At 38.8% G+C, this 14,629-nt stretch overlaps 1 protein-coding gene across 1 annotated transcript in view; it reads left to right on the top strand.

Moving 5' to 3' along the window:
- Positions 1 to 550: 550 nt before the first annotated feature.
- Positions 551 to 14,629, top strand: part of LOC134807971 (uncharacterized) — a 34,049-nt gene continuing 19,970 nt past the window's right edge. Inside the window, exon 1 of the mRNA XM_063790415.1 lies at positions 551 to 3,334. Coding sequence (XP_063646485.1) covers positions 2,370 to 3,158 — 789 coding nt within the window. The 5' untranslated portion in view covers positions 551 to 2,369 and the 3' untranslated portion in view covers positions 3,159 to 3,334. The remainder of the gene's footprint in view (positions 3,335 to 14,629) is intronic.

Raw genomic sequence — 14,629 nt, 5'->3', positions numbered from 1 at the left:
TAGGCTCGGTCTGTCTGTCTCAAGATTCGCCCTTGAACTCCTAAGTAAGCACATACTTAGATACTGGCATAATTAGATGAATGTGAAGGGAGTACACAGTGGGAAAGGAAGGAACATGCAGTCTATTTTAAGGTTAAGGGAAAAGGCTGTTGCAGTTTGCTTCAAGATTACATCTTGAGACTAAAACGGAAAAAAAGTTTTAAAACGCATTATGGAGTTAAGCTGCTGGTTACCTTTTCATTTTTTAAAAAAAATCATTAATTTCTGCTTTTATCTTTATGATTTCCTTCCTTTGCTCTTTTTTCTTCTAGTTACTTGAATTACTTAGGTTATTGATTTGAGACATTTTCTGTTTTTAGTGCTAAAAATTTCCTCACAGCTCTAGTTTTTCCCCCCTACATATTTTGAGATGTTATATTTTCATTTTCTTCCCATTCTATGTATTTTTAAAATTTCCTTTGAGACTTCCTCTTTGATATATGAAATATTTAGAAGTCTTTTAATTTTCAAGTATTTGGATATTTTCTGTTGTTTTTATTTTATTGATTTCTAATTTGATTTCATTATGGTTAAAGAGCTCACTCTGTATGGTTTCAATTATTTTAAACTGCTTGAGGCTCGCTTAATCACCCAGAATATGGGTTGGTGAATGTTCCATGGCCCTTGGAAAATGTGTACTCTGCTGCTGTTCGTGGGAGTGTTCTCTATATGTCAGTTACATCCTGTGGGTTGATGGCCTTGCTCAGTCTTCTGTATTCTTGCTGATTGTCTAGTAGCTCTATTAGCTGCTGAGAGTCAGATGTTAAACTTCCCACCTATAATTGTGGAATTGTTTCTCTCTCCTATCAACTCTGTTTTTGCTTCATATATTTTAAGGCTCTGTTGTCTGCAGCATACACATTTAGGATCACAACATCTTCCTCATGGATTGATCCTTTTACATTATTTAATGTTGCTCTTTGACTTGCAATTTTCTTTCATCTGAAGTCTACTTTATATTAATATAGCCACTCCTACTTTAATTAATGTCTGCATAATACATCTTTTTCCTTCCTTCTACTTTCATCTTACCTGTGGTGTTGAATTCAAAGAGAGTTTCTTATAGATAACATATTGTTGGATTCTGTGTTTTTATCTACTCTGCCAGTCTCTACCTTTTGTCATATTTAGACTATTCACATTTAAGTAATATGTTAGGACATGCATCTGACATTGTTTGCTTTCTTTTTGTTTTCTCTGTTTGTTATTCTTCTGTTCCCTTTCCTTACCTAGTTGTGGGTAACTCACATTTTTAGGATTCCATCTTATTTGTAGTATTTATTGTATAGTTTTCTTAGTTGTTGCTTTAGGTTTTACAATACATGTATGTAACCTTCCATGGTCTATTGGTATCAATGTTTGCCAATTTGAGTGAAGTTTAGATACCTTACTGTCATTCAGGTCTTTTTATTCTTCCCACTTTTTATGTATAGTGAGCTTAAGTGTTTTCACTACATAAAAAGAGAACTGTATCAGATGGTCATATAACTTTTGCTTTAACCATCAAATATGAATTTGGCAACTCATGAATTGAAGGATATTTATTATATCTTTCCTAATTTCTAAAATCTACTTTAATGTTTTCCTTTTCTTTCTAAAGTTCCAAGTCCTTTTGTTGTTGTTGATTTCCTTTCCTTTTAGCGAATTTCTTTTAGGTACTCTTTAAAGATACAACAAATTTTCTTAGTTTTCCTTTGTTTGCTAAGTACTTATTCCTTTCACTCCTTGGAGGACTTTTGCCACATATTGAATCTACAGTTGACAGTTCTTTTCCCTCAGTACTTTAAAAACCAGTCACTCCCTTCTGCGTCCTATGGTTTCAGGTGAAAGCTCAGCTGACTTGAATTGGTGTTGCCTCATGAACAACATTTGATTTCTCTCCAGCTGCTTTCAAAATTTATTCTGCCTTTTTTTTTTGATGTTTAATTATGATGTGATTGGCATGAACTTTTTCGGGTTTACGATTCTTGAGGTTTGCTTAACTTTTTAAATCTGCAGCTGTATGTCTTTTGCCACATCTGGAAAATTTTCGCTATGATTTCTCTAAATGCTTTTCCAATGGCTCTTGTGCCCTGTGATGTAAGGGGAGGACTGGGAAAGGGAAGTCCCTCCCAGCCACACCATCTCTGCATTGAGGCGCGCTCCAGCTCCTGTGAAAGGGGCACCCGCAGCAGCCCGGGCAGTGCTCTCCAGTCAAGCGGGGCGTTTCCAGCCGGCTCTGTCCTGGGACACAGCCCGGTCAGGAGAGGGGAGCCACACCACTTATTTTACCGAGAAAACGTCATGAGAAGAATGTAGCTGAGAGGTTAAAGAGAGGACTCTGAGTCACCATGAGGTATCCACTGTCGGCTGCGGCCACGCGTCTAGCGCAGAGGGCACGAAGGGCAGGGCTTGGAGCTCTTAGGCCTCAGAAGGCCGCGGGGAGGCCAGTGCACCTCCTGCCTGGGCTGGGAGCTGCTGGCTGCTGTGCGGGGCACCGGCAAGGGCCGACGTCACAAAGAGGTCGCAGACGTCACAAAGAGGTCGCAGACGTCACAAAGAGGTCGCTTCCTTCACACCGACTTCACAGAGAGGTCACTTCCTTCACACCGACTTCACAAAGAGGTCGCTTCCTTCACACCGACTTCACAAAGAGGTCGCTTCCTTCACACCGACTTCACAAAGAGTTCGCTTCCGCACGTGCAGGACTCAGCAGCAAGGGCGTGGGACGCGCAGGCGCCGGGAGCCCACGGGGCGGAGACCGGAGCGAGCCCGCCCTTCTCCAGCCGCGCGGCCTTTCATTCGCGCCCCCTATCGGCAGGGCCAGCGGGGCCGCAGAAGCGTGGCTCGCAGGGCCCAGCCGCATGCACGGAGCTGAGCGCGCGCTGGCCTGTGTGGAGCCCAGGCAAGAACGGAGTAATTGGTACAGAGGAGGCTTTGCGTTTTCAGGAATGCACTGTCCCCTTTCCAGGAGCTCTGCAAGTGAGCAGGAATGCCAGAAAGTAGCCTGTGCAGAGGCAGGAGAATGGGAGTCCGCCACAGACTGTCTCTTTCTCCCCGCCGGCCAGAGTCTCATCCAGCCCTGGGGAAGGAAGACACCTGGTTGCAATCACGCACCCCACCACCTGTCCAGATCTTAGCTCGTGGCGTCACCCCTGAGGCTGGAGCAGTCTCTGAAGAGGGACTGCACAGTTCCACGGGGAACTGTGGAGGAAAACACAGGCCTGGCCTGCCAGCAAGGGAGCAAAGGGGCAGGGGAGTCCCAGAAAACGCTCTGGTCAGTAGACGCTTGAAGATAAAACTCCGCCATAGAAGGGTAAGCTTTCATAAAGTGAAAAGAAACATCTGTAGCCAGAGATGGATATAAGAATAGCATAGACAGCCCGGGGAACAAAGTGAGACCCCATCTCTACAAAAAATACAAAAATTAGTCGGATGCTGTGGTACACGCCTGTGTTCCCAGCTGCTTGGAAGGCTGAAGTGGGAGGATCCCTTGAGCCTGGGAGGTTGAGGCTGCAGTGAGCTATGGTCAGGCTACTGCACTCCAGCTTCGGTGACAGTGCAAGACCGTGTCATTAAAATGACTTGAGGAGGAGCAAAGGATCTATTCAGGGCCAGCAATGTCTACTTTAAAAAATTATTGTGAGGATGGGGTCTGAAATTTTAAATTAAAAATGAGCACAGACGTGGAAAAGCACTCAATAAACAGAACCTTTACATATGTAGTGTAAGAGGGGGTGAGGGGAGTCCATTTACTGTGGCATTAGCCTGAGGTTGAAAAGTGGGCTCAAATATTTTAATATTCTAGAATGTTTGGTTGCTTGAGGAAAAATCAGAAGGGGTAATGATGGGATGACGGTGATAGTGTAAGTGTAATTTTTTGATCTCTTCAGGTCCTCCATACAAACAGGTAGAGCAAAATGGGCCACATCTGCAATAAAACTAGGTAGCAAGTTTTATCCACAAGCCTTAAGATGAAAGCTATTGGGGACAAATTCCCTATAGCTAGGTCCATGTGGCACCAGCATCTGGAAGGAGTAAGCCGAGGGAAGCAACACAATATCTTATAGATCTGAGAGCAGAAGACTCAAAGCACTCCTGGATAATTACTGGACAGTAGTGGGCTTATTTGTAAACAGCAGATGAAATAGGGAAAACATTTTTCATTTCCGTTCACATGTGAATGCAAAGAGTTTAAAGAAGTGTTCACTCTTGGTGTGATATATTCCATGGGTTTTGACAAAGGTATAATGACATCTATCCACCATTATAATATTGTACACAATAGTTTCATTGCCTTAAAGTTCCTCTGTGCTCTGCCTGTTTATACCTCTCTTCCAGCTGCCTCTGCAACCACTAATCTTTCTACTATCTCTGTGGTTTTGCTTTTCCCAATATGTCTTATAGTTGGAGTCACAGAGTATGTAGCCTTTGCAGATTAGCTTCTTTCACACCCTGTTCCTGTTGCTTCACATCCTTGCCAGCATTTGATGTTGGTGTTTTAGATTTTAGATTCTAATAGATGTGTAGTGGTATCTTCTTATTGTTTTAATTTGCAATTCCTTAATGATGTATGATGTTGTGCATCTTTTCATATGCTTAGTTGCCATATGCATGGCTTTTTGGCTAGGTTTCTGTTCAGGGCTTTTGCCCATTTTCAGTTAGATGGTTTGTTTTCCCATTGTTGAGTTTAAAGAGTTATTTGTGTGTTTTAGATAGCAGTCTTTTATCAGACATGTCTTTTGTAAGTATTTTCTGCCAATCTGTGGCTTGTCTTCTAATTCTTTTGACAGTGTCTTTTGCAGAGCGGAAGTTTTTAATTTTGGTGGTGTATCTAAAAAGGCATTGTCGTTTGTTAGTTTCTAGGAGTTGTATAGTCTTACATTTTATATTTAAGTCTGTGATCCACTGTGAGTTAATTTTTTGTGAAGTGTATAAGATCTGTGTCTAAATTCATTTTTTTACATGTGCCTTTCCAATCGTTCCAGCACTGCTTGAAGACACTTACCTTTGTGCTATTGTGTTATCTTTACTCATTTATCAAATATCTGTTATATTTATTTGAGTCTTTTTCTGGGCTTTCTATTCTGTTCTGTTGATCTAATTGTCTATTCTTTCACCAATACCTTGCTGTCTTGATCACTGTAGCTTTATAGTAAGTCTTAAAGCTGGGTAGTGTCAGTCCTTCAACTTTGTTCTTCTCATTTAATATTTAGTTGGCTATTTTGGATCTTTTGTCTCTCCATTATAAACTTTAGAATCAATTTAATACTCACGAAAATAACATGCTAGGATTTGATGGGAGTTGTGTTGAATCTATAGAGCAAGTGGGAAAAACTGCCATTTTGACAATATTGAGTCTTCCTATCCATTAGCATGGAATATCTTTCCATTTATTTAGTTATTTGGTGTCTTTCCCTACAGTTTTATAGTTTTCTTTAGAGAGATCATATGTGAATGTTGTTGGATTTATACCTGTTTTATTTTTGGGGTGCCAATGTCAATGGTAATGTGTTTTTAATTTCAAATTCTACTTTTTCATTGCTAGTATATAGGAAAGTGATTGATTTTTGTATGTTAACCTTTTTTTTTGTATATTGCAACCTTGATAATGATTTATTAGTTCCAAGAGCTTTTTTTGGTTGATTCTTTTGTTTTATCTACATAAACAATCATGTTATCTGGAAGCAAAGACAGTTTTATTTATTTCTTCCAAATAAGTATATGTTTTATCTCCTTTTCTTATGTTATTGAATTAGCTAGTACTTCCAATACAGTGTTGAAGAACAGTGGGGAGAGGAGACATCCTTGCCTTGTTCTTGATCTTATCAAGAAAGCTTCAATTTTCTTACTGTTAAGTATGATGTTAGCTGTGGGGTTTGTTTTTGTACATGTTCTTTATCAAGTTGAAGAAATTTCCTTCTATTCCTAGTTCTCTGAGAGGTTTTATCATGAACGGGTGTTGGGTTTTGTCAAATGCTTTTACTGTATGAATTAATATGAACATATGATTTTTTTCATAGCCTGTCGATATGGTGGATTACATTAATTGATTTTCTAATATTGAATCAGGTTCGTATACCTGGGGTAAATCCCATTTGGTCATGGTGTATAATTCTGTTTCTACATTGTTGGATTTTATTTGCTAATGGTTTGTTGAGAATTTTTGTATCTATATTCATGAGAGATGTTGCTCTGTAGTTTTATTTTCTTGTGATGTTCTTCTCTGGCTTTGATATTAGGGTAATGCTGGCCTTATAGAATGAGTTAGGAAGTATTCCTTCTGCTTCTATCTTTGGAAAAGACTATAGACAATTGATATAATTTATTCCTTAAATGTTTGGTAATATATACTAGTGAATCCATACAGGCCTAGTGCTTTCTTTGGAAACTTATTATTGATTGAATTTATTTAATAGGTATAGGCCTATTCAGATCATGTATTTGCAGATGCACATAAATTCTAGATGAAATAGATAATTGTCAAGAAAAATACAATCTGCCAAAATGTACCTTAGTCAAAGTCTAACAGACCAATTATGATAGAAGAAATAAAGAACATAGTTGAAGCGCACCCTCACAATGAAGGCATCAAACTCAGATGGAGTGACAGGAATTCTACCAATCAGATAAATTCCAAAACTACTTATAAAGCTTGTGGGTATGGAGAAAGAATAAAAAAACCTTATAGTTTTGTGAAGCAAGTATTACATCAAAACTAAAACTGACAAATAATTGTAGTAAATATATGATATAATCACTATATTAATTGAAATATATTACTTCAAAAAAATTAGATAAAATATTAGCAAGCAGAATTTAACAGCACTTTAAAAATAATATGTCATAATCAAGCTGAGTTTATTCCAGGAATGTAAAGGTTATTCAATATTAGGTAATTCGTTAATACAATCCATCATATTTATAGAGATAAGAAGAAAAACATTCCAATCTCCATAGATACATAAAAGTATCTGAAAAAAATCCTTAAAAATGGAAATAAAATATAAATATATGGATATATTCTTAACACGAATACACACACAAGCATGCATTTGTGCATGTACCAGCCCAAAAGTTGAATTTTGCTTAATGGGAAAACTAGAGACTGTGTCACTAATGTGGGATGCCGACCACCTCCAGTACTATTGAATATTGTGTTACAGATGCTAATCAGAGCAAGTAGATAAGAGAAAAAAACCAGAGGCACAATAATGGCAAAGCAAGAAGTAATGCCATTTTTCTTTGCAAGTAACATGATCATATATCTGGAAGTTCCTTCTCATCCAAATCAATGGAAAAACTGCAAATAACATGACAACTGAGTAAAAATATATCTTAAGTCAAACAACTCAGAAACAGAAAGACAAATACTGCATGTTTTTACTTATAAGTGAAACCTAAATAATGTATACACATATACAGAGTAGACTGATAGACATTGGAGACTCAGAAAGGTGGGGAGGTGGGAGGGGAATAGAGTATAAAAAAATTACTTAACGGGTGTAATGTACATTATTCAGACGATGGATACAGTAAAAGCTCAGATTTTGCTACCATGCAATTAATACAATTTAGATATTTGTCCTCTCTAAATCTTGTGTTGAAATATAATCCCCACTGTTGGAGGTGGGGCCTGGTGGGAAGGTGTTTGGGTCATGGGGGTAGATTTCTCATGAATGGCTTAGCACCATCCCCTTGATGATGAGTGAGTTTTTGCTCTGGTAGTTTATGCAAGATCTGGTTGTTTAAAAGAGTGTGGCACTTCCTCTCTCTCTCTCTCTCTTTTTAAATTTTTTGAGATGGAGTCTCTCTGTGTCACCCAGGCTGGAGTGCAGTAGTGTGATCTCGGCTCACTGCAACTTCTGTCTCCCAGGTTCAAGCAATTCTCCTGCCTCAGCCTCCCAAGTAGCTGGGACTACAGGCACATGCCACCACGCCTGGCTAATTTTTGTATTTTTAGTAGAGACGGAGTTTCACCATGTTGGCTAGGTTGGTCTCAAACTCCTGACCTCAGGTGATCCGCCTGCCTTGGCCTCTCAAAGTGCTGGGATTACGGCATGAGCCACTGTGCCCAGCCCCTCCTCTGTCTCTTTCATGCTCCTGCTCTCACCATGTGATGAACCTGCACTCACTTTGCAATGATTGGAAGCTTCCAGAGGCCCTCATCAGCAGCAGATATCAGCACCATGTTTCTTGTACAGCCTGTAGAACTGTGGGCCAGTTCAACCTCTTTATAAATTACCTAGCCTCAGTATTTCTTTATAGCAATGCAAGTACAGCCCAATACAGAAAATTGGCACCAAAAGTGGGACATTCCTATAAAGATACTTGAGAATGTGGAATCGCTTTGGAACTGCATGGCAGGAAGAGGTTGGAAGAGTTTGGAGGGCTCCAACGAAGACAGGAAGGTGAGGGGAAGTTTGGAACATCTTAGAGACTGGCTAACTGGTTGTAAGCAAAATGCTGATAGAAATACGGACAGTGAAGGCCAGGCTGACAAGGTCTCAGATGGAAATGAGGACGTTATTGGGAACTGGCATAAAGGTCACCCATGTTACAACCTGGCAGAGAATTTGGCTGCATTGTGTTCAAGCTGTAGGGATCTGTGGAAATTTTAACTTAAGAGTGATGGCTTAGGTTATCTGGTGGAAGAAATTTCTAAGCAACAAGGCATTCAGGATGTGGCCTGGCTGCTTCTAATAGCTTAGATCAGGTACAGGAGCAAAGAAATGACTTGACATTGGAACTTACTATTAAAAGGAAAAGCAGCACATAAAAGTTTGGAAAATTTGGAGCCTTGCCATGTGTCAGAGAAAGAAAAAGCATTTTCAAGAGAGGAATTCAAGCAGGCTGTGGAGCAAACACTTGCTAGAGAGTAGCCTAACTAAAAGGCATGTGGTAATATCAAGGACAATGGGAAAAAGGCTTCAAAGGCATTTCAGAAGTCTCTGGGACAGCTCCTCCCATCCCAGGCTCAGAGGCCTAGAAGGAAAGAATGGTTTTGAGAGCGAGGCCCAGCCTTGAGACACTGTTCTCTCCATCCCAGCAACTCCAGCTCCAGCCTTGGCTGAAAGGGCCCCAGACACAGCTCAGCCTACTCTGGAGGGCACAAGCCATAAACCTTGGTAGATTCCATGTGGTGTTAAGCCCGAAGATGTGAGGGAATGTAACAGTGAAGGGTGGTGGGCAGCTTGCCCCTAGATTTCAGAGGATGTATGGGAAAGTCTGGGTGCCCAGGCAGAATCCTGCTACAGGGGCAGGACCCCCACAGAAAGCCCCTATTACAGCAGTGCCAAGGGGAAATATGGGGTTAGAGCCCTCACACAGAGTCCCCACCAGGGCACTGCCTAGTGGATCTGTGGGAAGGAGGCTACTGCCTTCCATACCCCAGAATAGTGATTCACTGGCAGCTTGCCCCCTACATCTAGAAAAGCTGCAGACACTTAACTCCAACTTGTGAAAGCAGCTGTACCCTGCAAAGCCATGTCGGGAGGTGCTGCCTAAGCCCTTGGGAGCCCACCCCTTTCACCAATGTGTCATGGATGCAAGACATGGAGTCAAAGGAGGTTATTTTGGAGCTTTGAGATGTAATGACTGCCCTGCTGGGTTTCAGACTTGTGTAGGGTCTATAATCCCTTTGTTTTGGGTAGTTTCTCCCTTTTGGAATGGGAATATTTACTCAATAGCTGTGCCACAATTCTATCTTGGAAGTAAATAACATCTTTTGATCTTACAGGGTCATAGGTGGCAGGAACTCATCTCTAGATGGTACTTTGGACTTGGGACTTGGGAATTGGGATTTTTGAGTTAATGTTTTTAGTGACTATTGTGAAGGAATGAATATATTTTGCAATGTGAGAAAGATGTGAAATTTGGGGGACTTGGGGCTGAATGATACAGTTTGTATATTTGTTACCTCCAAATCTCACATTGAAATGTAGTCCCCAGTGTTGGAAGTGGGGCCTGGTAGGAGGTGTTTGGGTCATGGGGGTGGATCCTTCATGATTGGCTTAGCACTCTCCTCTTGGTAATGAGCAAGTTCTCGCTCTGGTAATTCATATGAAACCTGGTTGTTTAAAAGAGCATGGCACCTCCTCCCTCTGTCTTGCTCCTGCTTTCACCATGTGATGCACCTGCTCCCCCTTTTCCTTCTGCCAGGCTCTCATCAGCAGCAGATGCCAGCCCCATGCTTCTTGTACAGCCAGCAGAACTGTGAGCCAATTAAGCCTCTTTTCTTTATAAATTACCCAGCCTCAGTTATTTCTTTACAGCAATGCAAGAATATCCTAATACAGTAATATATTCATGTAACAAAATTGTACTTGTACCCCTTAAATTTATACAAGAAAATATCAGTTTATAGAGTGAGTATATACACACATGCATACAAGTATGTGTATATATTTGTATACACATATATGCACTTTTTATATTAAATTGTATTATATTCATATAAATATATATTCTAATATTTATTAATATACACATATGAATAAGTATTTATTCTGTACTTGATCTTAGCCTAAGGCTAAGCCTAAAGGCTGAGAAACAAATATATATATATTTATATATGTATATATATTTATATATATATAGTACTATGCACACATACACACACATATGTGAAGATATAATGGAAGAGAAGAACCCATTTACAAAAATAGATGTAACAAAAATATAAAGACATAAATGTAGCAAGAAATGATCAAAATCCATATGAGGAAAACTATGCATACTTTTAAAGACATAAAAATAGATTTGAAGACATGGAAAGGCACCATATTCTTGGATAGATAAGCTAACATTATCCTAACTTTTAAAATCCCAGCACAATAATAGCCATAACTTTTTTTTCTAGATCAAGACAATTTGCCTATAAAGATTGTTTGGAGGAGCAAGGATATGGGGTTCTGCAAGACATTCAATATGCAATAAAGCCTATAAGTAAAGCAGTGTGACATAGGTCCATGAAGAGCAGACAGATTAATAGAATAAAATATCCAGACACAGATACACTTACATTTAAAAGTTTACCGTAACAGGAAAGTGGGATTTCAAATCATCAGGGGATAAGAAAAACTTTAAAAAATTGAATAACTGAGTGACCCTATGGGAAAAAAAAAAAAAGAAGTTGGATTCGTTTTTCACGTATCATGTCAATTACAAAAGGATAAGAGATTTCAATGTAAAAAAATGGAATCACATGTACAGTAAAAGAAAACACAGATGAAATTCCTATATAATTTGGCATCAATTTAAAATTCAGAAAGAGTAAGAATAAAATTGGATATGTTTGAATAATAAAAATTTTAAAAAGTAATTTTCAAGGCAACACCATAAACAAAGTAATGACAAACTAGGAAAAGATATTTGCAACTTATATTGCAGAGAAAGGGTTTATATTCTTAATATCCAAAGAGCTTCTAATACTACAGAAGAAAATAACCTAGAGCCCTATGGAAAGATCAGAGTAATGTTTCATTCACAGAAAAATAAGTGCAAATGATTCTACACCACATGAAAAGATGCTCATAGCTGCTGATATAAAAGAAATCCATATGAAAACTACATGAAGATTCCATTTTTAACCTACCAGATTGGCAAAGTCCTAATTTTAACAGTATATTCTTTTGGCCAGGCTATGGGGAGATAGGCACTGCTGTATATTGTTAGTAGCAATAATCTGATGTGTACCACCTCAAATCAGTGAGGAAAAGATAAAATAGAATCCATTTTTTCAGACCAGACATCAGGAGTGGAATTCAGCAATGCCTAGAAAAATTGTACATACCTTCATCCTTCTCCGCAGCAATTGGAATTACATGAATGTATCCCACAGTTACACTGACAGAAGTTCTAAGAGACATAGATGGCTGGGCATGGATTTCCATAGATGGAAATACTGGCTCATTCCAGTAATTCCAGCATTTTGGGAGGACAAGGTGGGTGGTCCACTTGAGCTCAGGAATTTGAGACCAGCCTGGGCAACATGGCGAAACCCCATCTCTACAAAAATTATCCAGGTGTGGTGGTGCATGCCTGTGGTCCCAGCTACTTGGGAGGCAGAGGTGGAAGGATGGCTTGAGCCCAGGAGGTGGAGGTTGCAGAGAGCCAAGATCATGCTACTGCACACCAGATTGGGTGACAGAGCCAGACCCTGTCTCAGAAAAAAAAAAAAAAAAGACATAGATGAAAGGCTGTTTATGCAGGACTCCATAACAGCAAAAACTAGCAACTACCTAAACATCTATACATAAGGTTGACTATACTATGATATGTCTCCACACTGGCATACCATGTAGCTACAAAAAAGTAATGAGGAATACTCTATTGACCTCTACATGGTTATGTCAAGTATCTGTGTGAAATAACAATAAAGCAAGGTAGAGAAAAGTAGGTATATTGTGCTGCCATTTAGCTGAGAAGGGGAGACATGGTTCTATATACCTCTCTGTATTACACAAACCACAAATAATGGGAGGATAGCTCACCTATGGAAGGGATAGAATAGAGAGGACAAGGATAAAAGCTATACTTTTTTTAAGAGCTTGTTTTTATAGATTTGATTTTAGCACCACAAAATTATTTTACACAATTATAAAGCAAATTTAAATTAAAATGATCTTTAAAACTCAAAAATAAAATGAATCAAAGAAACTTTTAAATATGTATCCAGTTGGTTGCATAACCACACAGAAAGAAATATTCCAAGTGGCTTTAAAACACAGTAATTTGTGTATCCCTAATGGAATATATTCTTAGATAAAGTCTATTTGCAAAACAAAAAGCAAAACTTAAGTTCTTTACAGTGATCATATTGTTGGAGGAGTGCTGGTATTGCTATTCTAAATTGTTGTGGGTATGTTGTGGCTATAAAAACAGAGCCTGGGAATAATTATGTGGTTCTCCAATTCTATCAGTTTGTGTATTATTGAGAACTGGGATTCACTGTATGAGAAAAAAATACAGATGTTAAGACTGAAAGGGTTAAATAAAAGCCTTATGATTTGGATTAGAAGTATTAGCATAAACTCATGATATATTACATTTCCTTTAAAAACACAGAAATACACATATTTCCTAGTTTTTGTCAACTAAAATGTCCTAGGAAAATAACGATGAACTCAGAAGTGAGGAGGAGCTCTAGAGCTGAGATTGTGATCCTGAAATACTGTATCTTATTAAGAGAAACCAGAACGCCTGAGAGAAATGACTGATTCCAGGTTTGGGGCAAGGAATATAAAGAATAAGCATGAAATATCTTGTCATGGCAGATAGCCCAGATGCTAACAACTACTACCAAGGTCACGGCAAAACTCAGGAGCTGTCTTGAATAGGGTCCCATTAGCCAAAGGGGAGATATAAACCTCAATGGATTAAACACATAAAATGGGATTAAATCCATGCATTTGTAATCTCATTGAAAAAACACGCATATGTTTAATCTTGGAGAAGGAAAGTGAACCAACTCGTTAGTAGAAAACAAGTAAATAAAGGGAACCAAGCATTTTCCCTGGCTTTCTCATGCCATGTGTGCCACTTGGTAGGCAAAGTTTCTCTTTATAAAGCATTTTAGTTTATAAATGAAGAAGGCATATGACATCAGAATGCTGCCTACCATTGTGTAGCTCCTAATGAATTAGTGGGTCTAAGTGCTCATAGTCAATGGCTGCTGTCATCACAAAAAGAGAGACAAACGCATTATGGGTATCCTAATGGAAAAACACACATTCCTGATCAAGCAGTCTTGCAGAGGAGGAGGAGGAGGGGGAGAAGAAAACACCCCAATTTCGTCAGAACTTTAGATCCAAGTACCAATTTATGAAAAATATGAAGGATAAAAAAGCATATAAAACAACACCCTGGGGATACAATCAGGAAACTCCAAATTGTGAAATATCTGTAGGACAAACAACCTATTTCTTTGACAAATAAATTGCATGGAACAGAAAGAGATGGAGGCAAAATATCTATAGGCAAAAGAGATTTAGGAAATATGTCATCCAATCACAGTACATGGACTTTATTTGGATATTGATACAAACTAATAAATCACTGAGAAAATAACATTTATGAGACAATTAGAGTAGGAACACTGGCTGGCAGTATGCTGATATGAATGAATCATTGTTAATTTTTTAGGCACGATACGTTAAAACAATCCTCACACTCTAAAGACACATACTGAAACATTTGTGAATAAAATTATAAAATGTCCTGGATTTTCTTCAAAACAATGTGGAAAATGGGGAAGTGGAAAATGGGGAAGTGGAAAATGGGGAATGTGGAAAATGGGGTTGGGTAATTGCTGACCCCCAGAGGCGGGGACAAGGGGGACATTATGATATTCTTTTTGCATTTGTATATATTTGAAATTTTCAAAATTAAAAATGTAGAAAAATATTTCATGAGGGCTTAAGAACTGCACACTCATGCCCTTGTAGGCATCTGGCCTTCAGAATAACTTAGTGTTTTCTGGAAGACCTCCTGGCTTCATTATTTTGTATTTCTAACGTAAAATCAGAGGTAATTTGAAATTTTATTTGTAATGGGCTTCTTTGCAAGTGTACTTCTACCTGAGTTGGCTTTTCATGGCTCCAAAATTGCT

Source organism: Pan troglodytes, chromosome 13, assembly GCF_028858775.2.
Source record: "Pan troglodytes isolate AG18354 chromosome 13, NHGRI_mPanTro3-v2.0_pri, whole genome shotgun sequence".
Classification (NCBI taxonomy): domain Eukaryota; kingdom Metazoa; phylum Chordata; class Mammalia; order Primates; family Hominidae; genus Pan; species Pan troglodytes.
The sequence above is the reverse complement of the archived record's forward strand: the minus strand, read 5'-3'. Positions and strand labels throughout refer to the sequence as shown.